Genomic DNA, 26,808 nt, shown 5'->3' with positions numbered 1-26,808 from the left:
GCAGCAGGAAGTGGATCTGACCTCTGGGGTGGTCACAGTCTCTCCTAAGAGCTATAGGGGCTCTTGGACAGACAGCAGAGGCCTGCAGAGGACTTCCCTTCCCTGGGCCCCATGGAAGGGAGGCAGGAAGAAGGGCCTCAGCAGCAGGCGTCCAGTCCGGGGCTGGCCAGACAGGGAGGCCCCTGGGGTTGCAGCTATCAGCCGGAGACCAGGCTCCAGGAAGGAAGGAAGGGCAACTCTGGCCGAGGCCGAGATAAGGAGGGGAATCGTGCTCAGCACAATGGGCTCCCACAAGGCTGGGAGGCCCCAAGTCAGATTTTGCCCCCACTTGGCCTCCCATCTGCTCACACAGCCTATGTAAATATTTACTGTTGTTTATATTTCTGGTCCACTGCGTCCCCTCTGAGGCCCTTACAACCCACAGATCTGTGTGCCCCAGAGACCCTGAGTCCATCCAGCAAGGCCTCTGGGCATTGTTCTCTCTCATGCAAGCCACAGGGACAGGCCCTAAAGGACAAAACTGCCCCCTTGTCCCAGTCCCGGGACACTGCTGTCAGGAAGCTAGACTAACCCCTCTGTGGGCAGGGCACTTACGGGGCCCGGTCGTGAGTGAGGCCATTCTGCCGCTGGGGGTTGATTGGCGGAAGGACGGGTTTGCTGTTGATCTCAAGTCCTCTCCTCAAGGTCTCCCGGATCTGCTCCGTGTCTGCAATGACACCATTAAGTTACCTGATGGCCCTCTGGGCCCCCAGCATCCCCATCCCTGTCCTTGGACCCTGGCTCTGCTGATGTGCTGGGGAAAGGCCCCCACGAAGCCTGGTCTTGAGGCCACTCTAGGCAACAGCTGGGCGATCTGAGTGCAGCATGAGGACACAGGGCAGACGAGACATCGTGTGCTCTGGAAACTTCTGGTCTGAAGAGCACCATTCCTGAGGAAGACAAGGAATGGCCTCTGGACTGCAGAAGGGCAGTCTCCAAGGCAGGGCTCTACTCCACTGTCCTTTCCCATCCTGTGTCACAGGCCCTAGGCTTACCCCTAACATGGCTCCAGTGACTCACAAGACAGCCACTGCCCAAGACCACCCAGGGATTCTACCCACTTAATGGATGCCAGTAAGGGCTGCGAGTGCTCTGCCATGAATGAGCAGGCGTCCCTTACACAAGTTCCTGGGTTCTGGGTGGTCAGCTGGTATCTGGCCCTGCCACCCCTTCCCCTTGGGCCGGGTCAGTGGGATACTGAGTCATCTCCCCACCTTGGTACTATCCCAGGGAACCCTGCCTCTCCACGGGTCTGCCAAGGGCCAGGAGGTGACAAAGGAGTCCCCTGGTTGAATTATTTCTTTGCAAGGTGCTTTTCTGGTCTTTGGGGTGAAACTTTCTAGTCTGGTCCCCTATATTGAGATTTTCGTCTATGATTTACTTCTGCAAACTGCAAACACACACAAAAAAGCAAATTAATGTTTGTTGGTTAAAGGGTGGGCTTTGAGGATAGCGGTGATTATTAACTTTTCTAGTGATTGGCTTGTTATAGTGGCATGGATCTTACTTTTATAATTTTTTAAAAAATAGCCAATGATGGTTGAAATTTTGGACAAAACTGTGAATCCCTCCTTAAATTGGCTCTTTTGTCAAAAGCAACTGAATGATTCTAATAACTGTACACTCTCTCAGAATCTCCCCAGGGCTTGGCACATCATTAGAATAAGCAGGAAGGAAAGAAAGGGGTCAGATATTTGCACTAGGGGTTTAAGTTTTTTTTATGGAAAGAAAACCTTTTATAAGTGCGGTCAGATGCGCTGGTATTTTATTCAGGATTCTAGGTATCTTACTCTTCAAAAGTTAAGAAAAGGTGGAAGAATTGAAAAAGGAAGTAGAAAAAGCAGCTGTAATCACGTCTGTGTAAATGGCCGCTTTTCTTTTGGAGTTAGTTAGGCATGCCCTTTCTTAAAAACCACAACTGTTTCGCTAACCAAGACCAGCATGGTGAGCTTCCAACAGGGGAGCCATATCCTCCTTCCCCAAGGCCCCCCGACAAAATGCAGCAGGTAAGGGTGCCCTGCCTATGCCCCTTACATTATATCTGCAAGAGAGTGGGGTGGGGAAGTGTGCAAACTGGCCTCACACTCAGGCCTCTCTTGTCTGAGGCCTGGGAGGGCCCAAGGCCAGAGTGATCCTCAGGTCTGGCATGGCTTTCAGGCTAGAGCTGGGCCCTGTGTCAATTCTGTGGGTGGCCGATGCTTGTTCTCTTGCATTTGGGTGGACTATGGCTGTTTCCTGTAACTGTTCTAGGGCTTCCACTCACCTCCCTGACCTCAGATAGCAAGGGGCAAATCTAAAACACAATGGTCACTGCTGGAAGTGCAATCTGAAATACACACAGGAAACACAGGAGAAACTGGTCAGTAAAGCTCCCTTCATTCCACCCTGCTGAAGACCTCACTTGCTGTTTAAATCCTGCCAGGAAATACTGAAACCCGGCCTGGGGAAAGGGAAGGCAACGGCTCCCACCTTTGCCAGAGAGCCGCCGGGGCTGAGTACCGATGCAAATGCTCCGGCTGTCCTCGTCGTCCTCGGGGGGCCGGCTCAGGTCATCCCAGGCACACTTGGCGCTGACACCGCTCAGGTTGGACCCGTCCGTCTCAATGCCTTTGTCAACTCTCTCCTGCTTGGAAAGAGTCAAAGAGCCAGAGTTCCTTCAGCGAACCGGTGGCCCAAGGTCACCACCACCTTTCCCATGTTTACTGAGCCCTGGTAAGAGCTGAGCACGGGACAGGTGCCAGAAGAGCAGGGTCTCTGACCTTATTCTGCCCTGGTTACTAACGCGTGGCGGTCTCTGCCAGCCACGGGTCTCCTCCAGGGGAACCAGGAATTAGGGGAGCCGGGAAGAATGAAAATCCCAAGGGAAGCGTCTCCTCTCCCATCAGCCTTCCAGTAAAGTGACTGTCATTACCCGCTTCAGAGCTCCGACTCTGCCCACCCTGCGCTGGCCCGTGGAGCTGATGTGGCAGAGCCAGGAACCACCCTCCTGAGGAAAGGCACAGTCCTTCCTCACCTCACTGATCACCCGGTCGCTGCTCCAGAGGCCAGGGTGGACGCCGGCCACAGGCGGGGGAGGCGGGGACTCAGCCCAAGTTCTCCGACTTCATACCTGCAGTTTTCTCTTCCAACAGCAGAGGGTGTGGTCACACAGGGAAGAGTCCCCAGAGAGCAGAAGGGCCGGACTTCCCCTTGCTGCATTGCTGACTTGTTTGGCCAAGAATTCTGGATGGAGATTCTTTTCCATTTCTTAGACTGAAACGGGGGCCTGGAGGGCAGTGACCATCTTTAGACCCCACCAGAGGCCCTGCCTTCGCACAGGCCTTGACACTTTTGAGTCCAAACACTCTCCAAATGGCCTCAAGGAAGAGCTAAACACAAACACCTGGGATTTCTGGTAAAACAAAGTTGTGATGTTGGGCTTTGGATGAAAGGTCATCTGGGAGGCTCCCGCAACCTTGTTCATAAACAGTCGTGTAGCCAAATAGAGCTCCTGAGTTAGTACTTCCGTAGGAGTCTGCTTCTCCCTGTCTGGGGGACCTTCTCCCCATGGCTCCACAGGCTCCGAACAGGCCTGCTGCTCGGCCAGGGAGCCCGTCCAGGGAAGCACAAGGTAAGCTTTCAGAGGGTCCTTATTTTTTGAGACCAGTCATTAGGTGGCCCTGGCCCGATGCCTCCTTCCCATCGATCCCATTCTCCTCCTCTCCAGTGCTACCAGCAGCCTAGGCAAAGCTGGGGATTCTGAGCAGAGGCGTGGGAGGCTGATGACAGGGAGTGGCTCTCTGTGCTCTGACCGGGGGCGTGTGAGCCCTAGTTTGCTTGGGGTGGAGTCTACACTTTTCCCTCTCCACTGGCCACCCTGAGGCGTCTCACCTAAGCAAGGAGCTCAGGACACCTCTTGGCTCAACAAGCTCAGCCCACTTACTTTATGAGTAAACAAGAAAGGGTGAAGACGCAGAGGAGTTCAGAGACTTGTCCACGCACATAGCTGGCTAGTGGTAGAGCTTGGAGCAAAGGACCAGGAGCAGCTCTGAAACAAACGGCCTGCAAGCAAGCCCCAGAGACACAAGCGAGCACACAGGAGCTCCCACTGGGTGCACAGAGCGCCCAGGAAAGGAAGCTGGACTTTCTCACCAAAGTGCCCCTGCTTGCTTTTTTTTTTTAAATATAATCCTTCTCTTTATAAATTTCTTTCTTTATTTATTTATGGCTGTGCTGGGTCATCGTTGGTGCGTGCAGGCTTTCTCTAGTTGCGGCGAGCGGGGGCCACTCTTCGTTGCGGTGCGTAGGCTTCTCATTGCGGTGGCTTCTCTTGTTGCGGAGCACGGGCTCTAGGCACGTGGGCTTCAGTAGCTGTGGCTCACGGGCTCCAGAGCGCAGGCTCAGTAGTTGTGGCGCACGGGCTTAGCTGCTCTGCAGCATGTGGGATCTTCCCGGACCAGGGCTCGAACCTGTGTCCCCTGCATTGGCAGGTGGATTCTTAACCACTGAGCCACCAGGGAAGCCCCCCCTGCTTGCTTTTAAAGAACACCAGGCGCTCTGGGTCCTGCTGGCTGGCCTCAGGGGCGCCTGAAGACTAGGGAGGAGAACTGTTCTCAGCACGCAGAGAAAGGATGGGCTGCTTACCCTAGGAGCTTAAAGGATCAGGTGCTTTCTTAGCACTTGGCACCTAGGACAGGGGCCAAACAACAGCCCATGGTGCCCCGTGCTGGATCCCAGTGTGGCTGCAGAACAAGGGCTTAGGGAAACATAGCCTTTGTGGTTCCTGGTTCTTGCATAAGCAGAAGCTACAAAGAAACCAAGTTTAAAGTACAGATAACAGAGGATATCCTGGCAGCAATTGGAAAGCTGCAGTGTTCAAGGCACTAGGAAAACAGAGGAACATCATCTGTGAATGAGTAGGCCCTCTGCCCAAGAACTCCCAGGTCTGCAGTAAACAGCCCAGGAACTGCTGGCTACATGTCCGCTTGCTACCTCTCCCGGCCACCTCCCACCCTTCCTAAAGGACATGTAACTCCTGGCAGCAGCCTGTGGCCTACCAGATTTTTGCAGAGGCATAAAATGTTCAGAGATGGCAATGACCCGCAACGGGCAGGGGCAAAGGAGAAGGAGGCAGGCACATGCCAGGCACATTATTAGCTGTCTGCGGTTCCTGCTTCAGGAGCTGCCAATAAGAAACGAAGTTATGCTCTACGTGGCTTTCAAAATTCACCTTCATACAGAGTGCTGCTTCTAAAAAACCCAAAAACAACACTGACACTCTGTACAGGTGGGCCACAGTGAGTGAGAACTGCAGGCCTGTGTGTATAGAGACTTCCTTTTATATATGAAGGAATGCCAACCTAGCCAGGGGAGGCGCTCGGTATCCGACTAACCAAGATGAAAAATGTAACTAAAAGGGGGATGGGATCATTAGACCAATCAGCTCTCCCCCCTGCAGCTGGGCTGTGGGGTCACTATCACCTGTTCTACTGTTACAGGGTGGCGGTGGCAGTGGGGTGGCTTCCTGAAAGAAACTCTGTGTTCTTCTAAGAAGGGGAACATGGCAGGATGAGTACTGGGCAAGAAACATCCACTATACTGATTTTCTTTCCTTGCTAGTGATCCGATTTTCTGGTCAGGTTTATTGATGTATAATTTGCATTCAATAAAATCAATCCTTTTAAAATGCAAAAAAACATATGTCTAAGACAAGTGTTCCTGGCCTGAAATCTCTGCTCCCTTATGTGCTCTGCAGAATTCAGAGGACAAATTCCAAATCATGCCATATTTCTACTCACTCACAAATAAAGCTCCTCCATTTTCCCAGGATGAAAGCCAGTGTTATTTGGAAGAAGCCTAGGCACAGTGTGCTAGAAAGGTTTTCCTCACTCAAGACATACTTGCAGGTGTGGATCGATCTCAAATATGGTCTCTCCCCTCCTCATGTCAGTTATCAGCCAGGGGCCGCCAGCGCTGTGGACAATGAAAGGGGACAGGATGGTAACTGAGGGTCTGGGGCTGATGGGCTGGGTCTACATCCTGCCCTGTTTGCTGCCCCCAGCCCAGAACACAGGGGATCGGTTAGTGGCCAGAGACAGTCAGCGAGAGTGATCAGGAAGCCCCAGTCTGAAAACCCAGAGCCTGAAAACCCAGAGCCTGAGCAGCAATGTAAGGAGGCACCCACATGTGGAGAAGAGGGGTTCCCAAGCCCAGGCCCAGGGGCCCCGCCCCCATCTCATAGTGCAGGGATGTACTCACATGGGTACTGTCCGCAGCAGCTCCAGGATGCCCTGCCCATTCCACTGCTGGGCTGCGTGGAGCTCCTCGGTGCAGACGCCAACAATCTGAGACCCCGGGACAAAGATGCCATTGTGCGTTAATGGCCATTCCTCCAACCCACCCGGAAGGTCAGCTACCCAGGCTCTCTTAGTATCACCCAAGTTGGGGGACCACAGGCAGGATCTGTGCTCAGGGGCTGATGTGTCCAAAGTGGGATGGTTCCCTTAGGAGGGAACAGTGGCCTGGCTAGCAGATGGATGGGTCCACACACAGGACACTGAGGTCTGACCCTTGCCCTGCTGTGATGGCTCAGGGGTCTGGGCGACACAAAGCCTAGCCCTAGACTGCAGAAGAGAAAATCAGGGCCCTGCCAACTCAGGATGGGTCCCCAGCCCATGTCTCTGGAAGCAGGGGAGGTCCAGGGAGATGCTCCTGCCCAGTCTAGGATCATGGGGGTTGTAAACAGAGGAGATTTTGAGACCCTTCAAGCTTAGAATGATGACCAAAGGGCACCAGCAGCTCGCAGAGAAGCTCCCTTCCTTATCAGGGGCTGAGCCTTTGAGTAAATCTCAAAGGAAACAACTGAACTTCCACACAGACCCCACCATGATCACAAGCAGCCTGGGTGCAGCTAGGGTAGGTGCACGTCGTCCCTTCCGGGTAAGGGAAAGTCTAGTCCAAAGCTGCCTGCTGGGAGGTCCTGTGCCTGTGGCTGTCTGGGTCTTACGAGTTCACAGAAATACCCTCCCTGCTATCCACTCAGTACAGCCATCCTTTCCTACCCAAATGGCCCCTGACCCTGCCCCCTTACCCCATCTCAGCAGGTTAAATCAGGCCATCCGAATCTACCCGACAAAACATCAGAGGGACCAGAAAGTGGAAGGAGACCACAGGAAATCTCTGTTCCCCCACTGCCCCACCCAAGCCCTCCTGTCCTACCAGGAAAGGCTCAAGCCCAAGTCCAACCTGTGCCTCACCTGGAGGAAGGTAACCACCCCAAACGGTGTCTGCACGGGCTGCATCTGCGGGTCCTCTGTCAGCAACATGTGCTGAATTCTCGACTCACTGTTATCCAAAGGGCTATGCCAAGACACGTGGTCCCCGCTGCAGAAGGTGTTCTCTGTGGACAGACGTGAGGGTCCTCAGCGACCGAGGCCCTGCAGCCAGGCCTGGAGCCCGACCCGGGGTCTCAGAAGCCCAGGCTGGGAGGCTCCCCAGCCTTCCAAGGTGGCCCCTGTGAAGGAGGGGACGCATTCACTTGGATGGGAGCAAAGAGTATGGCTACTGCCCCCAAACCAAACACGTTCCTGCTCGCCAATTCTGCCAGCCTTCAGTGGAAGATGACGGGCTACCAGTGTGGCTGCTTGCTTGGCCTGGCAAGTCCAAAGACTTCTGGCATCTTTGCTTCCCCAGCACCTTCACTTATTCGGGTGGCAGGGGGCAGCCACAATCGGGTCTGCCAAGAAAGAATAAAGTGCTTTACTGTGGGACCATCCTGGCCAGAAGTCCACAGGAAGGCTGGAGGGCAATAAAACCCTTCACCTTGGAAAAACATACCAGGATTTCTGTGCGGCTGAAATAGTGTTCAAACAGGAACTTCCTTCCTTGGAGGGCTTTTGAGATCTGTCACCAGTTTCTCACAGGTAGACAGATTCAGGGAATAGTTCCTCATTAGATGGAGGTCTGACTTTGCCTCACACACCTCGGCCTAGATGTGCAGCCCGGAGGGGCAGCTGTTCCCATGAGCACACAGGCATTGGACCCAGGCTGCCCAAGAGAAACGTGCAAATATGGCCACACTGTAGTCTCACTGTTGCCCTTCACACAGGCCCGCTGCTTTAAAGAAAGATGTTTAAGGTATCACAGCCACAAGAGAAAAACGCCTTGGGTGTCCTTCCACAGGTACTCTGCATTTACTAGCCTATAAGCATCTATAGGTCCTCTCCATTTTTTTTTTCCTTCACACCATTTTGCACATTTCTTTTAAAATTATGTATCTTGGAGATCATTTCATATCAACACATAAAGAGTTACCTCATTCCTTTTCTTCCCCAGTTTTATTGAGGGGAAATTATTACTTATAATTGACATATAACACTGTTTTGTTTAAGGTGTATAACATAATGATTTGATATATGTATATATTGTTAAATTATTACCACAATAAGCCCATCACCTCACATAGTTACAAACTGTTTTCCTTGTGATGAGAACTTTTAGGATCTACTCTCTTAGCACCTTTCAAATATACAACACAGTGCTGTTGACCATAGGCCACCATGCTGTATAATTACCTCCCCAGAACTTATAACTGGAAGTCTGTACCTCTTTGTATAATTACCTCCCCAGAACTTATAAGTGGAAGTCTGTACTTCTTAACCCCCTTTACCCATTTCACCTACCCCTCCCCCACCTCCTCTCCCCTCTGGCAACCACCAGTCTGTTCTCTGTACCTATGAGCTTGGTTTTTGTTTTGTTTTCTTTTGTTCATTTGTTTTATATATTTTTTAGATTCTACATATAAGTGATATCATATGGTATTGTCTGTCTTTGTCTGACTTATTGCACTTAGCATAACATCCTCAAGGCCCATCCATGTCCCAAGTGGCAAGATTACATTCTTTTTTATGGCTGAGTAGTATTCCATTGTGTATATATACCACTTTCTTTATCCATTCATCCATCAATGGACACTTAGATTGTCTCCATATCTTGGCTACTGTAAACAACACTGAAGTGAACATGGGGGTGTGTGTATCTTTTCAAATTAATGTTTTTGTTTTCCTTAGATACACCCAGAAGTGGAATTGCTGGATGACATAGTAGTTTCTGTATTTCATTTTTTGAGGAACCTCCATACTATTTTCCAAGTGGCTGTACCAAGTTACATTCCCACCAACAGTACATATGTGTTCCCTTTTTCCACGCTCCCACCAACACTTGTTATCTTTTGTCTTTTTGATGACAGCTGTTCTAACAGGTGTGAGGTGATATCTCACTGTAGTTTTTACTTGCATTTCCCTGATTAGTGATGTTGAGCACATCTTCATGTACCTGCTGGCCATTTGTATGTCTTCTTTGTAAAAAGGTCTATTCAGTTCCTCTGCTCATTTTAAAATCAGATAGTTTGTTTTGGCTACTGAGTTGTATGAGTTTTAATTTTTTTGTATGAGTTATTTTTATATATTTGACATTAATCCTTTATCAGCTGTATGATTTGTAAATATTTTCTCCCATTCAATAGGTTGTCTTTTCATTTTGTCAATGGTTTTCTCTTCTGTGCAGAAGCTCTTAGTTTAATGTAGTCCCACTTATTTATTTTTGCTTTTGATGTCTTTGCCTTTGGGGTCAAATCAAAAAAAAAAATCACTGCCAAGACCAATGTGAAGAAGCTTACCCCCTATGTTTTCTCCTATGAGTTTTACGGTTTCAGGTCTTACGTTCAAGTCTTTACACCATTTTGAGTAGAGTTCTGTGTGCAGTGTAAGACAGGGGTCCAGTTTCAATTTTTCAGATGTGGCTGTCCAGTTCTTCCAACACCATTTATTGAAGAGACTATCCTTTCCCCCACTGTATATTCTTGGCTCCTTAGTTGTAAATTAATTGACCACATATGTGTGGGTTTATTTCTGGGTTCTTTATTCTGTCCCATGGATCTATATGTCCGTTTTTATTTATTTTATTTTACTTTTTAAATAAATTTATCTATTCATGGCTGCGTTGGGTCTTCATTGCTGTGCGTGGGCTTTCTCTAGTTGCGATGAGCGGGGGCTACTCTTCGTTGCAGTGCACAGGCTTCTCTTTGTGGTGGTTTCTCTTGTTGCGGAGCATGGGCTCTAGGCACACGAGCATCAGTAGTTGTGGCACGCAGGCTCAGTAGTTGTGGCTCGCAGCCTGTAGGGCACAGGCTCAGTAGTTGTGGTGCACGGGCTTAGTTGCTCTGTGGCATGTGGGATCTTCCCAGAGCAGGGCTCGAACCCGTGTTCCCTGCATTGACAGGCAGATTCTTAACCACTGTAACACCAGGGAAGTCCTATATGTCTGTTTTTAATGTCAATACCATACTGTTTTGGTTATTATAGTTTTGTATACTGTAACTACCTCAATCTTTTTTTTTTTAATAATCATGAAGTAAGTTTGTATTTTTCATCCCGAAATAGCTGATACTGTCAACTACTTCATCTTTTATATAGCTGTATAGTAGTTCATTGTCGTCTGTCACTTATTTAATTAATTAATTTATTTATTTATTTATTTATTTGGCTGCATTGGGTCTTAGCTGCAGCACATGGGATCTTCACTGTGGTATGCGGGGTCTTTCATTGTGGCGTGCGGGCTCTTCATTGCACTGCACAGGCTCTCTAGCTGCAGCACACGCGGGCTCTCTAGTTGTGGCGCACGGACTCAGTAGTTGCAGTGCATGGGCTTAGTTGTCCCGCAGCAAGTGGGATCTTAGTTCCCCGACCAGGGATTGAACCCACGTCCCCTGCACTGGAAGGCAGATTCTTAACCACTGGACCACCAGGGAGGTCCCTGGTCTATTACTTATGATCTGGGAATTTCAACTGTTGATATCTCTTCACTTTTTATCAATATTTAAAGTAAGGCAGAGCTCCAGGCAGAGCCAATCATAAACCCCCAAATTTCCCAATTTCTGCTTGGCCCACTCCTCCCAGATTTTCTCTCCTTTTACAGTAGTGTGTGTCTACAAGCAGCATGCATGATCTGCAAGTAAGAAAACAATACAACAAGTAAAAAGACTGAATTAGTAATTAAAAGCTTCCCCCACAATAAAAAGTCTAGGCCCAATGGCTTCACTGTAAATTCTACCAAACATTTAGAGAAGAATTAATACCAATTCTTCATAAACTTTTGCAAAAATTAAAAGAATAGCTAACACTAATTCATTCTATGAAGCCCTGATACCAAAACCAGACAAAGGCACTGCAAGAAAAGAAAGCCATGGATCAATATCACTTATGCATAGACACAAAAATCTCCAACAAAAATACCAGCAGACTGAATACAGCCACATATAAAAAGCGTTATACACAATGACCAAGTGAGATTTATCCCAGAAATGCAAGTTTGGTTTAACATAAGAAAATCAATTGTTACATACTATATCAATAGAATAGAGATTTTTTTTTAATCACATGATCATCTCGATAGACACAGAAAAAGCATTTACCAAAATCCAATACTTTTTTTTTTAATGAATTTTTAAATGAATTTAAATGAATTTTTAAATGTATTTAGTTAGTTTTGGCTGCGTTGGGTCTTCGTTGCTGTGTGGGGCTTTCTCTCTAGTTGTGGCGAGCGGGGGCTACTCTTCGTTGCGATGCGCGGGCTTCTCATTGCGGTGGCTTCTCTTGTTTTGGAGCATGGGCTCTAGGCGCACAGGCTTCAGTAGTTGTGGTGCGTGGGCTCAGTAGTTGTGGCTTGCGGGCTCTAGAGAGCAGGCTCAGTAGTTGTGGCGCACGGGCTTACTTGCTCCGCGGCACGTGGGATCCTCCTGGACCGGGGCTCGAACCCATGTCCCCTGCATTGGCAGGTGGATTCTTAACCACTGCACCACCAGGGAAGTCCCAAAATCCGATACATTTTAATGACAAAAACACTCAAACTAGGAATAGAGGGGAACTTCCTCAACCTGTTAAAGTGTACCTACAAAAAACCTACAGCTAACATCATACTTGATGGTGAAAGACTGAATGATTTCCCTCTAAGATCAAGAACAAGACAGAGTTGCTGCCTCTCACCACTTCTATTCAATGTAGTGTTAGAGGTTCTAACCAAGGCAATAAGGCAAGAAAGAGAAATAAAAATCTGGATAGACTGAAAAGGAAATAAAACTATCTCTATTAAAGATGACATGATCTTATACATTGAAAACCCTAAGGAATCTACTTAAAAACGATCAGAAAAAACAAGTTCAGCAAGATTGCAGGGTACAAGAACAATATACAAGAGTCACTTGTATTTCTATACACTAGCAAGAACAATTTGAAGATAAAATTTATAAAATAATTCCAGGGACTTCCCTGGTGATGCAGTGGTTAAGAATCCGCCTGCCAGGACTTTCCTGGTGGCACAGTGGTTAAGAATCCACCTGCCAAACTGATTCACTTTGTTATAAAGCAGAAACTAACACACCATTGTAAAGCAATTATACTCCAATAAAGATGTTTAAAAAAAAAAAAGAATCCACCTGCCAGTGTGGGGGACATGGGTTCAAGCCCTGGTCTGGGAAGATCCCACATGCCATGCAGCAGCTAAGCCCGTGCGCCACAGCTACTGAGCCTGTGCTCCAGAGCTCGTGAGCCACAACTACTGAAGCCCGCACGCCTAGAGCCCATGCTCTGCAACAAGAGAAGCCACTGCAATGAGAAGCACAAGCACCACAACGAAGAGTAGCCCCCGTTCGCCACAACTAGAGAAAGCCCGCCCACAGCAACAAAGACCTAATGCAGCCAAAAATAAATAATATCAATAAAAATAAATTTTAAAAAAAGAATCAAGTTGGATCCCTTCTTCAAACCATAAATAGAACTTAATTCAAAATGGATCACAGGCCTAACTATAATAGTTAAAACTCTTAGAAGTAACATAAGAGTCAATCTTCTGACCTTGGATTGGGCAATGTTCCTAGATAGATACCAAAAGCACAAGCAAACAAAGAGTAGATAAACTGGACTTCATTAAAATCAAAACCTGTTGTGCTACAAGAAAGTGAAAAGAAATGCAAATTAAAACCACAATGAAATAAACACTTTACATCCATTAGGATGGCCATTATAAAAATAAAAAAAATAAAACAAACAAAAAAACCCAGAAAATAACAGGTATTGGTGAGGATGTGGAAAAACTGGAACCCTTGTGCAATAGTGGTAGAGATGTAAAACAGTGGAACTGCTTTGGAAAACAATTTGGTGATTCCATGAAATACTAAACATGGAATTACCATACAACCCAGCAATTCCACTAAGTATATACCCAAGAGAAATGAAGACGTGTCCACACAAGGACTTGTATCTGAATGTTCACAGCAGCATTACTCATAATAGCCCAAAGGTGGAAACAACCCAAATGTCCATTAACTAATGAATGAATAAATAAAATGTGGTATATCCATACGATGGAATATTATCTGGCAACACAAAGTGCTGAAGTATTGATACATGCCACCACATGAATAACATAGCAAAAACATTATGCTAAGTGAGAAGCCAGTCATGAAAGGCCGTGTGTGATTCCATTTATACAGAATGTCCTGAGTAGGCAAATCTATGGAGATAGACAGATTAGTGGTTGCCTAGGCCTGGGTTGGTTAAGGGGGAATCGGAAGTGACTGGTCTGGAGTTGCTTTTTGGGGTGATGGTGTCACAACTGTGAACTATAAAATATGTGAATTATATCTCAGTAAAGGTGATTTATTAAAAGAATAAAGAAAATGCAGTAGGCGAAAGGGAAGAATTTTGCGGGAGAGGAAAAGTGGGAGAAGCAAGGCCCTGGATTGTTACTACCACTTCAGGCTAAGCAGGCTGGCTGGCCCAGGAGAAACCTAAGTCACAATGCCCAGACATCACAGCATTTTATAGTCCAAATCACCTCAATAATCACCTACTCCAGCATTTTCATTTTCTGCAAATGAGGAAAGGATCCTCAAGACTGCCCAACGTCGTGGAGCAAGCCAGTGAGGATGGGCACACTGTAACACCTCTCAAACACTTTTTGTTTTTTGAATTTTATTTTATTTATTTTTTTATACAGCAGGTTCTTATTAGTTATCTATTTTATACATATTAGTGTATACATGTCAATCCCAATCTCCCAATTCATCCCACCACCATCACCCACCCCCGCTTTCCCCCCTCAGTGTCCATATGCTTGTTCTCTACATCTGTGTGTCTATTTCTGCTTGCAACCCGGTTCCTCTGTACCATTTTTCTAGGTTCCACATGTATGCATTGATATACAATACCTGTTTTTCTCTTTCTGACTTACTTCACTCTGTATGACAGTCTCTAGGTCCATCCATGTCTCTACAAATGACCCAATTTCATTCCTTTTTATGGCTGAGTAATATTCCATTGTATATACGTACCACATCTTCTTTATCCATTCATCTGTCGATGGGCATTTAGGTTGCTTCCATGACCTGGCTATTGTAAATAGTGCTGCAGTGAACATTGGGGTGCATGTGTCTTTATGAACTATGGTTCTCTCTGGGCCTCCCAAACTTTTGAGTCATCCATAACACCTGTTAGGATTTTTGACATATCTATGTACACCTGTACTGTCACCCACATGTATTTTTCCCCCTAAAATTGACTCACTTTTTTTTAACCTAAACAAACTTACTTTAAAAGGAAAATTCATTAAAAAAAATTAAAAATAAACGGAAACTTCATATCACTGTAATAAATAATAAGGGAAATAGAAAATCAGTGTTGCTCACCGTAAAGTGGAAGATAACAACTTCAAAATAATTCAATGAAAAAAAAGTTATTAATTTATAACTGATACTGTTGCCTACCTAACATTGTTAAAAACTGAAATGAACAAGGGTTAAAGAGCTGTTAGAGGTTTAAAGAGTCATACCAAACTGACAAACTCAGCAGGATTGAATCAGAAGGGGGAAGGCAGTCCTCACTATTCATGTCACTGAATGCCTTGTCCAGTTATCACTTAAAATCTCTTGCTGGCTTTGGCAAACCCTGGCCGACTGGTTAACCTTGCGTTGGGAAGGCCCTGTTCCTATTTGCCTCTGCCCCTTACTAGCTGTGACCCTGGGCAACTTACCCAATCACAATCTATAAGCCTGTTTCCTCACCTGTAAGCAGGAAATAGTGTGCCTACTCAGTGTGTGCTCCACGTTATTATTCCTGTACTGGAATACAGTATAGCTACTCCCACCCAGGTCCCAGTCCCTTTACCAGAAAACAGGACCGGCCACAGAACCTGTAGCTAACAGCAACTGCCAGTAGGTGGCACCATTGCTCCTGGTTTAAGGAAGAGCTGGGCCAGTTAGTTCCCTCCAGCGCCCCACCTCTAGCTGACTTAAGTGGGAAACAGGGAAGAGGCTACAAAGGTTTGGAGTCATGACCTTTTATTAACCAGAAATAACATCGATTTAAAAATAAATGTTGTACCAACCCACACTGTTGAAATGAAATAAGAATGACCAAAAGCCCCTATGTACAGACAATTTGGGAAAGGGCTTAATTTAGGCAGCTGGGAGACAGGCCCCAGTCGCTGCTCTTGGACCAACACACCAGCCCGCGGGATCCAGAGTGAGTTAAAGGCAGGAGCGGGAGGAGACAGTGTTAACTATCCACAGAAAGGTTCAGAGAGCATGTAGCTAACAACCTCCCAGCCCTGCCTGGTGGGGGAACCAGACTTATTAGCTCTGCTATGGCCAAGAAATGGTCTTCCTTAACAATGAAAGAGCCTTGGTCACAGTTTTCAAGCCTGGGACAAAGCCACAATGGGCTCATTCTTGAGTCCAGCCTGGTCTTTATGCCCCGGATGCTCAGCCCCATTCTGTGCGGAGCCACCACGGGTCTCAGCACTCAGGCCCAGCACCCACCCTGGGAAGCCCTCAGACCCTTCAGAGGGGTTTTCAAATGCTAATACTGCCTCGGTTGGAGGCCCAGCTGTTCAGTCCAGTGGTCAGAGGCGCTCGCTCCCTCTGCCTTCCTCTCTCTGGTTCCCTGAAGGGTCCTTACCAAGATATTAGGATGCAAGTCCCTGAGACCCCAACCCAAACAGCAGGGCAGAGGGGCCACCAAGGCTGTTCCAAGTGAGGCCTGCAGGCTTACTTCCCATTCTCTTCCCTCTTCCTCTGAGCTCTGCCTCCCAGTACCATGAGAAACCTCCCTTGGCTGCAGCCTGTTTGGCAAATTCACACCATTCCACGGTGGCAAAGAGAGTCCAAAAACTACTAGGTTCAGTTCTGCCCCTTGCTTTGTTTAAAGAAAGGTTTCATCACTCAATGTCTCTTTCCCCATTAACAAACAACTCCCTGGCAAGAACTCTTAAAAGGTGGGGGGCCGTATGGCTGTGCAGATCCTAACTGACCCCTCGAACTGGCTGTCACCCTACCCCACTTCCCAAACATCCAGCTTTAGTCATGGTGGTTTGAAGTTGGACTGTGCCGGATATAAAAAGTTAGCAAAACCTAGGGAAATGGGTTGCAGAAGAAAACAGCTATTGTTTGCAAAATAATTAGTGATGCCTTTGACACACTGAGAAACAAGTGCATTCTTCAAGAGTTCTTAATTCATCCCAACTCTGGAGAGTGACTGTCTGTCTCCATTCTGTGTGGAAGGACAGGCCCAGTGGTGTTTCACACAATACCTCAGAAAGCAATGTCCCACCCACAACATTCCATCTCCGTGATCAGAATCCACATACTTGGTCGGAGGAGAAAGGGTTAATGTTGTCTTTTGGAGCCCCAAAAAGAGGGTTTCTCATGGCTGACGCTTGGAGGCCCGTGTTTGGAGATGGCTACATGCATTCCAGAGGCAGACAGCAAGGGCAGGAAACCCAGCTGAACTGTGCCAGGTGACAAAGGGGTGGTGGGTCTGCAAGAAGCGTTTTAGGGAGTGCAGGAAAATGGAAGGTGGATCAAAGCAGGTTGGTAGATTGGAGTCTGTCAATTTTCTTTTTTTAAAGTCTTTATTGAATTTGTTACAATAGTGCTTCTTCTGTTTTATGTTTTGGTTTTTTGGCTGCAAGGCATGTGGGATCTTAGCTCCCTGACCAGGGATCAAACCCGCACCCCCTGCACTGAAAGGTGAAGTCTTAACCACTGGACTGCCAGGGAAGTCCTGGAGTCTGTCAACTTTAAGGTCAAACTTCTCAACAATGGGGTAGCCATCACCGTCTCTCAAGAAGCAGTCTCCATCCCTCTCACCTTCTTGGTGCTCACAAATTTTCATGGTATATTTCCAGAAAAGAAGAGCCTACAAAATTTAAGAGGTCATAGGGTGTAGACAGACTGATGTCACTGCCACAGATTACATTTCTGGAGCTTTTAACACACTCATGAGATGCTATGCTCATTCTGGGGAGGGAGTGACCCGAGGCATCACACAGAGGGCACTGCCCTCACTGTCTAGCGCCAGTACTCCTCTACCTCCACCTGAAAGCACCCACCAAAGGAAGGGCACAGACCACCTTCTTGCCGGTTAAGATCAGTGCTCACCTTTCCCTGGTAACTGCAACTCTCCTTCCTCCAGGGATCCAAATAAAGCGGTGAGTGAACACTTCCCCGCCCGCCTGCCCCAACTCCCCAGCCTCAAGCCAAAGCTAAGAGTTCGGTTCAGAGCCTTGCAGCCGTGGTGAGGCACGGCCTACCCTAGGAACTCTGGACGGCAGCTGAGAGCAATATGTATGTATATAACATAGGAGCAAAAAACAAATCTGTCCCAGGTAATTCCCCTTTAACACTTGAGTGCTGTAAGGAGAGAATAAGAGTGGGATGCTCTGGAGCTTAGAGGTTTCAATTGGTACAAAACAGCAGAATCTGGCGCCCCTGCCCTTCTCTACACACATGCACAGCAGACAAGATGCTTGTAGGGAAGGAGATCTCAGGAGCGTGATTACACAATCGCCCCACTGCAGCGTTTCAAATCCAACTCTCCCAAAGAAAGGCCGAGACAGGATTCTTTCTTCAAGAAAGAAAAAAAAAAAACCCCACAAAACAAACAAACAGCGTGTGGAGGAGGGAGAGAGACAGATTCTCTGTCGGTGTGTTAATGGGCCTTCATGGCTAGCAGGCAAAGCTCTTCGTAGCTGAGTGGATGGTGTGGACGGTGGCCCGTTGCCAAGCTTTTCCAACCCAGGCAAGTGGTGGAAGCAAGGATTAAAGCCCCCTCCCACCTTTTAAAAGTCCTGAAGGCAGTTTCATGACTGGAAAAGTGAATCTGTTTGTTTAGAGAGCATCCCTCATCTAGTTCTATGTGATATCAATCTGGCTCAATGTGGCTGCAAGACACAGCTCGGGAAGTGGGCGTGCTGTACCACTTGATTAAGTAAAGAAGAGCGAGAGGAGACATGTTTGTTCTTACAAAACTGAAGGGGAACTGAAAGGATGTTCCTTCTAGGTTTTTCCCAGAATCAAAGGAATTGCCAAGGATCAGAAAGCCAGTCCAAGGAGACTCAAAATTGTTTCCCTATGTATTTTCTCAACAACCTCTGGCTCTCCACCTTCCTCCCTCTCCCTCAAAGCCACAGACACAAAGGCAAATGGTTCAGGGGAAGGAAGATCCCTTTTATAAGCAGAGCTCAGCAAAGCTACTGCAGGGAAGGCAGGAAGTTGGCAGGCTGCTGGGGGCCCCCAGGGGCCTTACCCAAAAGCGAGTCTCAGGACTAGCTCTCTACCTGGCAGTGGTGATGCCCCCAGAGTCTGACTGTGGATCCCAGACACTCGCCTTGTGTCCGCATGCACAGGGCCCTGGCCAGACACCCTCATTCTCCCCCCGGCCCCGGTGATGGTGAGGACCTTGACTGCAAAGGGAGCTTGTAGGGATTTATCCGCCACGGCTCACAGCTGTCACTAGTCAAAGCCTGTTCCTTCACCCACTATGGGCCATGCCCTCCTGTAAGGAATTCAGGGCCTTGCTCACCACTTCAAGACAGCCTTGAGTCCTAAGCTGGCAGATGCTTCCACTTCTCTTTTAAAGCAGCTCCATCTGTTTAGACACCTGTCAGTATGGAAAGGAAGAGTCTTCTGCCCAGAGGCCTGTAAATGGGCAACACCCGCCCGTGCTCCTCTCACTCTCCTGAACCGGCACAGAGGACCTGCCACCTACACGCAGGGAAGATTCCAAGCTCCTCTGCTCTGAAAGCCAAATTAACTAAAAAGGTTTTAAACTTGCAGTACCTACGTACATTTCAAAACCTCAAAATGCCAAGAGATGATTTGGAGTTTTAATATCAAGCACATGCTTCTACTCCTTCCACCTTTTTCCTAAAGAGACTACTATTTAAATCCACAAGAGGGCTTCCCTGGTGGCGCAGCAGTTAAGAATCCACCTGCCAATGCAGGGGATACGGGTTCGAGCCCTGGTCCGGGAGGATCCCACATGCCGTGGAGCAACTAAGCCCATGTGCCACAACTGCTGAGCCTGCGCTCTGGAGCCCATGAGCCTCAACTACTGAAGCCTGCTTGCCTAGAGCCCATGCTCCACAACAAGAGAAGTCACCACGATGAGAGGCCCGCACACTGCAGTGAAGAGTGGCCCCCGCTCGCTGCAACTAGAGAAAGCCCGCGCGCGGCAACAAAGACCCAACTCAGCCAAAAAAAAAACATCCACAAGAAAATCCATTTAGTTGCCAGGCATATGTAAACTAGCACAGTCACTCTGGAGGGCCACATGGCATAGCAGAATCTATTAATAAAAAAGATACATTCGGGGTTTCCCTGGTGGCGCAGTGGTTAAAATCTGCCTGCCAATGCAGGGGACACGGGTTCGAGCCCTGGTTTGGGAAGATCCCACATGCCGCAGAGCAACTAAGCCCGTGCACCACAACTACTGAATCTGTGCGTCTGGAGCCTGGGCTCCGCAACAAGAGAGGCCACGACAGTGAGAGGCCCGCACACTGCGAAGAAGAGTGGCCCCCGCTCGCCGCAACGAGAGAAAGTCCTCGCACAGAAACGAAGACCCAGCACAGCCAAAAACAAAAAGATACACTGCCTTTGACTTAATCATTCTACTTCTTTTTTTTTTTTTTGCGGTGCGCGGGCCTCTCACTGTTGTGGCCTCTCCCACTGCGGAGCACAAGCTCCGGACGCGCAGGCTCAGTGGCCATGGCTCACGGGCGCAGCCGCTCCGCGCATGTGGGATCTTCCCGGACCGGGGCACGAACCTGTGTCCCCTGCATCGGCAGGCGGACTCTCAACCACTGCGCCACCAGGGAAACCCAATCATTCTACTTCTTAGCATCTATCCTAGAACAAAACGTGCACAAGGAGGAATGAACAAGGATGCTCACAGCATCTGTGCACTGTTTGTGATAATGGAAAAATGGAAACAACCCAAATGTGCATCACCAAGAGAATGGTTAAATGATGGCCTAGCCATACTACCAAGTCACAGGCAACAGTAAAAAAAGAATTAGATAAAACTTCATATATTGACATGGAAAGATCTCCAACACATACTGTTACTTGAAAAATCCAACTGTGAAGAACAGTACAGTTTCACTTACATTAAAGAAGGAAAAAAAAACAAAAACCCAAACCATTTCTTTAGGTATCTAGAAGAAGGTGAATACACAGAAAAAAATGTCTGGATGGTCATACAGATATGTTGCTCCTTTTAGGGAGGGGCCTGAGATTGGGTCGTGTGGTCAAGGAGGACTTGACTTTATCTGTAGAATCTGAATTTTTAACCTCCAAAATGTATTTATGTATTATTGGTATATTTTAAAAAAGTAAAATTAGAAAGAACTCCTCCTTGATACCTTGGGCATGCAGCAGAAACTTCTTAGCAGCTCCAGCAGCCACCATACTGGCTACCATGCCACTCACTCTGGGTGCAGTGATACAGATCTGGACTGGCCAGGAAGCTAGGGGGCCACCCTTGGCTCACATCTAACATGTCACCAGTGGCACTCTCACCATGTAAGATTTTAAGTTCTTAAATGCCCCACCTTCTCCTAAATTAATCAGACTAGTGGTGCTGGTCCCCTTGCCATAGACTTCACACTTTTGCTGTTATTTTATTTTTCTTCTTCTCTTGGTGGTTATGGTCAGTTACATAAAAACAATCCCCTTTCTCAGGCTTCCCTGGTGGCGCAGTGGTTAAGAATCCACCTGCCAATGCAGGGCACACAGGTTCAAGCCCTGGTCCAGGAAGATCCCACATGCCATGGAGCAAATAAGCCCGTGAGCCACAACTACTGAGCCTGTGCTCTAGAGCCCGCGAGCCACAACTACTGAGCCCATGCACCACAACTACTGAAGCCCACACGCCTAGAGCCTGTGCTCCGCAACAAGAGAAGCCACTGCAATGAGAAGCCCACGCACCACAACAAAGAGTAGCCCCCACTCGCTGCAACTAGAGAAAGCCAGCACGCAGCAATGAAGACCCAATGCAGCCAAAAATAAAATTAATTAAAAAAAAATACAATCCCCTTTCTCTCCCTTGCAATTTTTGTTCTTAGTCCTATTTCTGTACACTGTACATTGTTTCTTAGGAGCACTTCTAGCATTCTTACGGCTCAGGATTAACACTGCCTTTGAAAAATCTAAAATCTAAGATCTGTAGACATAGCTATAGACCAACAACCTGATAGGCCCAGGTGAAGATGACCACACGTACCTGCTATTCTCATTTTTTAGGGTAGACAGAGCTGATGCACTTTTGCTCTGGAACAAAGCTGCCTTCGTATCTCCGAGCATTTCTGAGTCAAAGAACTTCAGCACAGCCCTCTTTTTGCCTAAATTCCAAAAAGGAAGGGCATTTTGCCCCTTTGCAGAAGTCTGGAAATCTGGAGGGACACACTACTCTAGGATATACCTTTTTGCTTTGTTGTCGTTTTGCGTTTGCTTTGGGAGTAGAGAGTTGTACTCTTGGCACATACAGGCTAGAGTGATGCAGACAAAACAATCATCTTTGTTTTTCCTTCAGGAGAGAGGATGGTGAAGACAGGATGTGGCTTCAGAACCTTTCACGGGAAGAATCTACCCTGGCCTTACGTACATAAAGCATTTGGTTTTCCAAACGAATATGGAGAAACTTTCAGGAGCCAGGTAAGAAGTTAAGAAAATGAACGTTATCTCAAGTGCTATCCTCATTAAAGAAAATGTCTACCCTAATCCAGACTACGAGTTCAAATGTAAGCGAGAGTGGACCCATTCAATAGCAGGCCGGGGGTGGAGCTCAGTGTTTCACCCCAGTACTCTCAGGAAGAAGCCATCACCGAGTGAGTCACTAGATTCAGTCTGGTGGCAGGGGAAACTGATGGATGAATCAATCAATCAAACCAATAAACTTCACCCTCTTCCCAGCCACCAACCATGGTGAAACAAGTAAAAGGAAAGCATATGGTATAGAGGTGACCTGAGTACTACAGAACACAGTTTCCAAGGAATTCTCTTACTTAATCCACTAGGACTTGGCCAGCCCACCATACAGCTTTGTACTTCAAACCTCTCCAAAGTACATTAAAAAAAATTTTTCTTTGCCACTCCTGGTCTGAAACTTAGGCTTTAGAAACAAACAAAACTTAAGGTGAATTTTCAAACAAAGTAGAGAAAATAATACAATAAATTCCCATATACCCATCACTTGGCTTTAGTAATTATCAACTCATGGACAGTCCTAAATCAACTTCCCACCCTAACCTCACACGGTTATTTTGAAGCAAACCTCAGATATATCATTTCATCCATAAATATTTCAGTATTGATCTCTAAATGGTAAGGATGCTTTTAAAAAAACATAACCACAATTATAAGCATCAAACCTAAAAACTTTGACAGTAGTTTCTGCATATTATCAAATATCAAAGTTATTGTTCAAATTGACCTTCCAGAAATGTCTTTTACAGTTAGTTTGTTCAAATTACTATTCAAACAAGGATCACACCGTGTATTTGGATGGTTTACTTTTTAAGCCTTTTAATCTCAAAATTGTATTCTTCTTTCTTTCTTTTTTTTTCCTTGTTGAAGGAAATGGGTTGTTTGTCCAGTAGAATTTCCCACAGTCTGAATTTCGCTGTTTGCATCCCCATGCTGCTCTGTCCCTTGGTGTTTCCTGTAAATACCAAAGGTTAGAGCTAGAGGTTGTGATGTTAGCAGCCAATGATGACAATTGCCTAGATCTAATATTTCATTGGAAAGTTCCAAAAACTATTCTATCATTCTTTACAGTTTGTAAGCCGCAAATCGTCTCTAAAGTTACCTTGAGGTAATTTTTACAGGAAAGGCAGAGTAAATGTGTGGTTCTTTTCCTTTATTTGCCAGTTTTCAGAATAATAAATTGTCGTATCTTCTAAAGATGATCAGTGAGGTTTTTCTGTTGTTTGCCTTTTCTTAAAAATTTATTTTTTTAAGTATAGTTGATTTACAATGTTAATTTCTGCTGTACAGCAAAGTGATTCAGTTATACATGTATATATATATATATATATACACATATATATAGTCTTTTTCATATTCTTTTCCATTATGGTTTATCACAGGATATTGAATACAGTTCCTGTGCTCTACAGCAGGACCTTGTTGTTTGTCTGCCTTTTCAAGTATTACTATGAACACATAGATTTTAATATATCTGCTGTGTTTCAATCACTGCAGTTGTTATTGTTATTAATACTTATGTTGTCCCCTCTTTGACTGGTGGAAGTCTTTACGAGAGACTCCTCAGTCTGTTGATATGACCTTCGCAGTCTTTGGTAGCTTCCTTGTTTTCTAGTATAAAAAGATGTTGTAGGCTTGTCTTGTATATTTTCTGCCCCAGATCTGGAATCAGCCACTTCTCAAAAAAGCCCTGATTTCTTTTAATGGGAAATAATATATAGTGACCAAGATCTGGACCTTGAAGTGTCTACTGCTACTGGATTGATTATTGTTTCAAGACTTTGTTAATGAAGAGATAAAATACACTTTTTTAAAAAAGCACATCTCAAGTTTATCCTGATATTTTCAGTTAAAATTTTAGAATACAGCATTTTAATTTATTTGATTTTATATTTGTATTTTTTTCTCTTATGCTGAAAATATTGGTTTCTAACGTAATTATTTGCATTATCCTATTATACACATATACTAGTTTCAGAATAATAGTACCAATAGTATTATGAACAATATGATACTGAAAACAGCTTTTTTTTTTTTTTTTGTCTTTGTGGTATATTTATTAGGGATATAAAGTCTGTTTTAAAATCTATGTGTATTGTGGGGTTTTTTTGTTTTTTGTTTTTGCGGTACGCGGGCCTCTCACTGTTGTGGCCTCTCCCGTAGCGAAGCACAGGCTCAGGACGCGCAGCCTCAGCGGCCACGGCTCACGGGCCTAGCCGCTCCGCGGCACGTGGGATCTTCCCAGACCGGGGCATGAACCCGTGTCCCCTGCATCGGCAGGCGGACTCTCAACCACTGCGCCACCAGGGAAGCCCCTATGTGTATTGTTATGACATCATTTGGATATGCTGTGAATTTCATTTGCTTCACTTTGCTTTTAATTTTTAGGAAATGTGGCAGGCCAACTTTAAGGCAGCCCCTGTGATTCCCCACCCTCCTGGTGTTCACATCTTGTATTCTCTCCCTTTGAGCATGGGCAAGACCTGCACCCTGCTTCTTGCCGAGAGAATATGGCAAAAGTGAAGGGATTTTACAGATAATTAAGATCCCTAATCATTTGATTTTTTAATTTTTTATTTTTACTTTTTGCTTGTGTTGAAATATACATAAAATAAAATTTACCATCTTAACAATCTTTAAGTGTACAGTTCAGTACTGTTAAGTACATCCACATTGTGCAACCAATCTCCAGAACTCTTTTCTTTTTTTTTTTTCTTTTGCTATTTCCTTTTTATTTTTTTTAACATCTTTATTGGGGTATAATTGCTTTACAGTGGTGTTAGTTTCTGCTTTACAACAAAGTGAATCAGTTATACATATACATATGTTCCCATATCTCTTCCCTCTCAGAACTCTTTTCTTGCAAAACTGAAACTCTGTATCCATTAAACAACAACTCCCCATTCCCCCCTCCCTCTAGCCCCTGGCAACCACCATTCTACTTTTTGTCTCTGTGAAGTTGACTACTCCAGGTACCACATATAAGTGGAATCATACAATATTTGTCTTTTTGTGACAGGCTTATTTCACTTAGTTAGCATAATGTCCTCAAGGTTCATCCACGTTGTAGAGAGTGTCAGAATTCCCTTCCTTTTTAAGGCTGTATAATTTTCCACTGTATGTATACACATTTTGTCTATCCATTCATCTGTTGATGGGTACTTGGGGTGCTTCCATCTCTTGGCTCTTGTGAATAACACTGCTATGAACATGGGTGTACAAGTATCTCTTGGAGACTCTGCTTTTCAATGCTTTTGGATATATACCCAGAAGTGGAATTGCTCAATCATACGGTAATTCTATGTTTAATTTTTTGAGAAACCACTGTACTGTTTTCCACAGTGGTTTTACATTCGTACCAGCAATGCACAAGGGTTCCAATTTCTCCACATCCTCGTCAACACATTATTAAAAAAAATGTTTTAGTTTTTTTAATAGTAGCCATCCTAATGGATATGAGGCCCAATCAATGATTTTAAGTTAATTATAAGGGAGATTATTTTTGGTGTACTTGACTGAATCAGGTGAAAACCCTTAAAAAAGGACTGTACACACACACACACACACACACACACACACACACACACACACACACCCCAGAGACTCTTTCTGCACTGCTGGCTTTGAAGATGCAAGCTGCCTTGAATCCTACAGCCATAAGGAAAGGAATTCTGCCAACAACCTGAGGGAACTTGGAAGCAATCCCTCCCCAGTAGAGCCTCCAAATAAGGATGCAGCCTGCAACTACTTCAATACCAGCCTTGTGAGACCCTAAGCAGAGGGCCCAGCAAAGCTGTGTCCAGACCAATGACCCAAAGAAACTAATAATAAATGTGTGTTGTTCTAAGCCATTAATTTTGTGATAATCAGTTTTATAGCACAGAAAACTAACACAGGAAAAATGTTCATTTTGGTTTTTGTTTTATAATTTTTTTTTCAGAAGACATCTTTTATTTTTTCAATATTAGGTAGTAATGTCATTTCCTCCATTATTGATATGCATTAGTAATCTTTAAACAAAACAAAACAAACAAGACAATCTTCTCATCTAGAAATCTTCTCTATACTATTACACTTTCTTACTCAAATTTCCTCAATGCTTTTGTACAATATAATGAGGACCAAATTATACATCTGGTCATAAACTATCAAATTTATACAATGTGAAATACAGATCAATCGCAATCTGTTTATAAGGACTATTTTGGTAATATTATAGTCTTTTTTGTTTGTTTTATAATTATATAAAATTTACATCACTCCAAAGTCATACAACTAAAAACAAAGTATATTCAGAGAAGTCTGGCTTCCCATCTTCTGCATTCTGTTCCCTCCTTCTCCCATAGATCACCATTCTAAAAATAACATGGTTTACCCTTCCACTTAAAAATATAAAGAAAAAACATGTTTTCTTATACAAATAACTTATGTTACATACTTTTCTCCACATTGCTTTTTTTTCTCGGCTGCTGTGCTGTGCGGCCTGCGGGATCTTAGTTCCCTGACCAGGGATCGAACCCGTGGCCCCTGCACTGGGAGTGCAGAGTCTTAACCACTGGACGGCCAGGAAGTCCACATTGCTTTTTTTTTTCTTTTTTAAGATTGCAATGGCCATAGTTTTATTTTGGTCACAACATTACCGTATATTTGATTCTGTATCCCTGAGTATTCAACAACTTTTTAGGCTATATGAA

The 26,808-nt window shown here is 45.6% G+C and overlaps 1 protein-coding gene across 3 annotated transcripts in view; it reads right to left on the bottom strand.

Annotated features, from left to right (window-relative positions):
• The window catches only part of SUFU (SUFU negative regulator of hedgehog signaling), a 105,156-nt gene that overhangs the window by 28,341 nt on the left and 50,007 nt on the right, over positions 1 to 26,808 (bottom strand). For 2 of the 3 annotated variants that reach the window (XM_007470409.1, XM_007470410.1), the window contains exons 4-8: positions 7,275 to 7,417; positions 6,277 to 6,362; positions 5,919 to 5,991; positions 2,509 to 2,665; positions 595 to 706 (exon numbers count right to left, since the gene is read on the bottom strand). In XM_007470409.1, the coding sequence (XP_007470471.1) occupies positions 595 to 706; positions 2,509 to 2,665; positions 5,919 to 5,991; positions 6,277 to 6,362; positions 7,275 to 7,417 (571 nt within the window). The remainder of the gene's footprint in view (positions 1 to 594; positions 707 to 2,508; positions 2,666 to 5,918; positions 5,992 to 6,276; positions 6,363 to 7,274; positions 7,418 to 26,808) is intronic. The other variant, XM_007470411.1, reaches the window with a different exon arrangement.

The sequence above is a fragment of the Lipotes vexillifer genome, unplaced genomic scaffold, assembly GCF_000442215.2.
Source record: "Lipotes vexillifer unplaced genomic scaffold, Lipotes_vexillifer_v1.1 scaffold916, whole genome shotgun sequence".
Taxonomy (NCBI): domain Eukaryota; kingdom Metazoa; phylum Chordata; class Mammalia; order Artiodactyla; family Lipotidae; genus Lipotes; species Lipotes vexillifer.
This window is presented reverse-complemented; position numbering and strand designations above follow the sequence as displayed.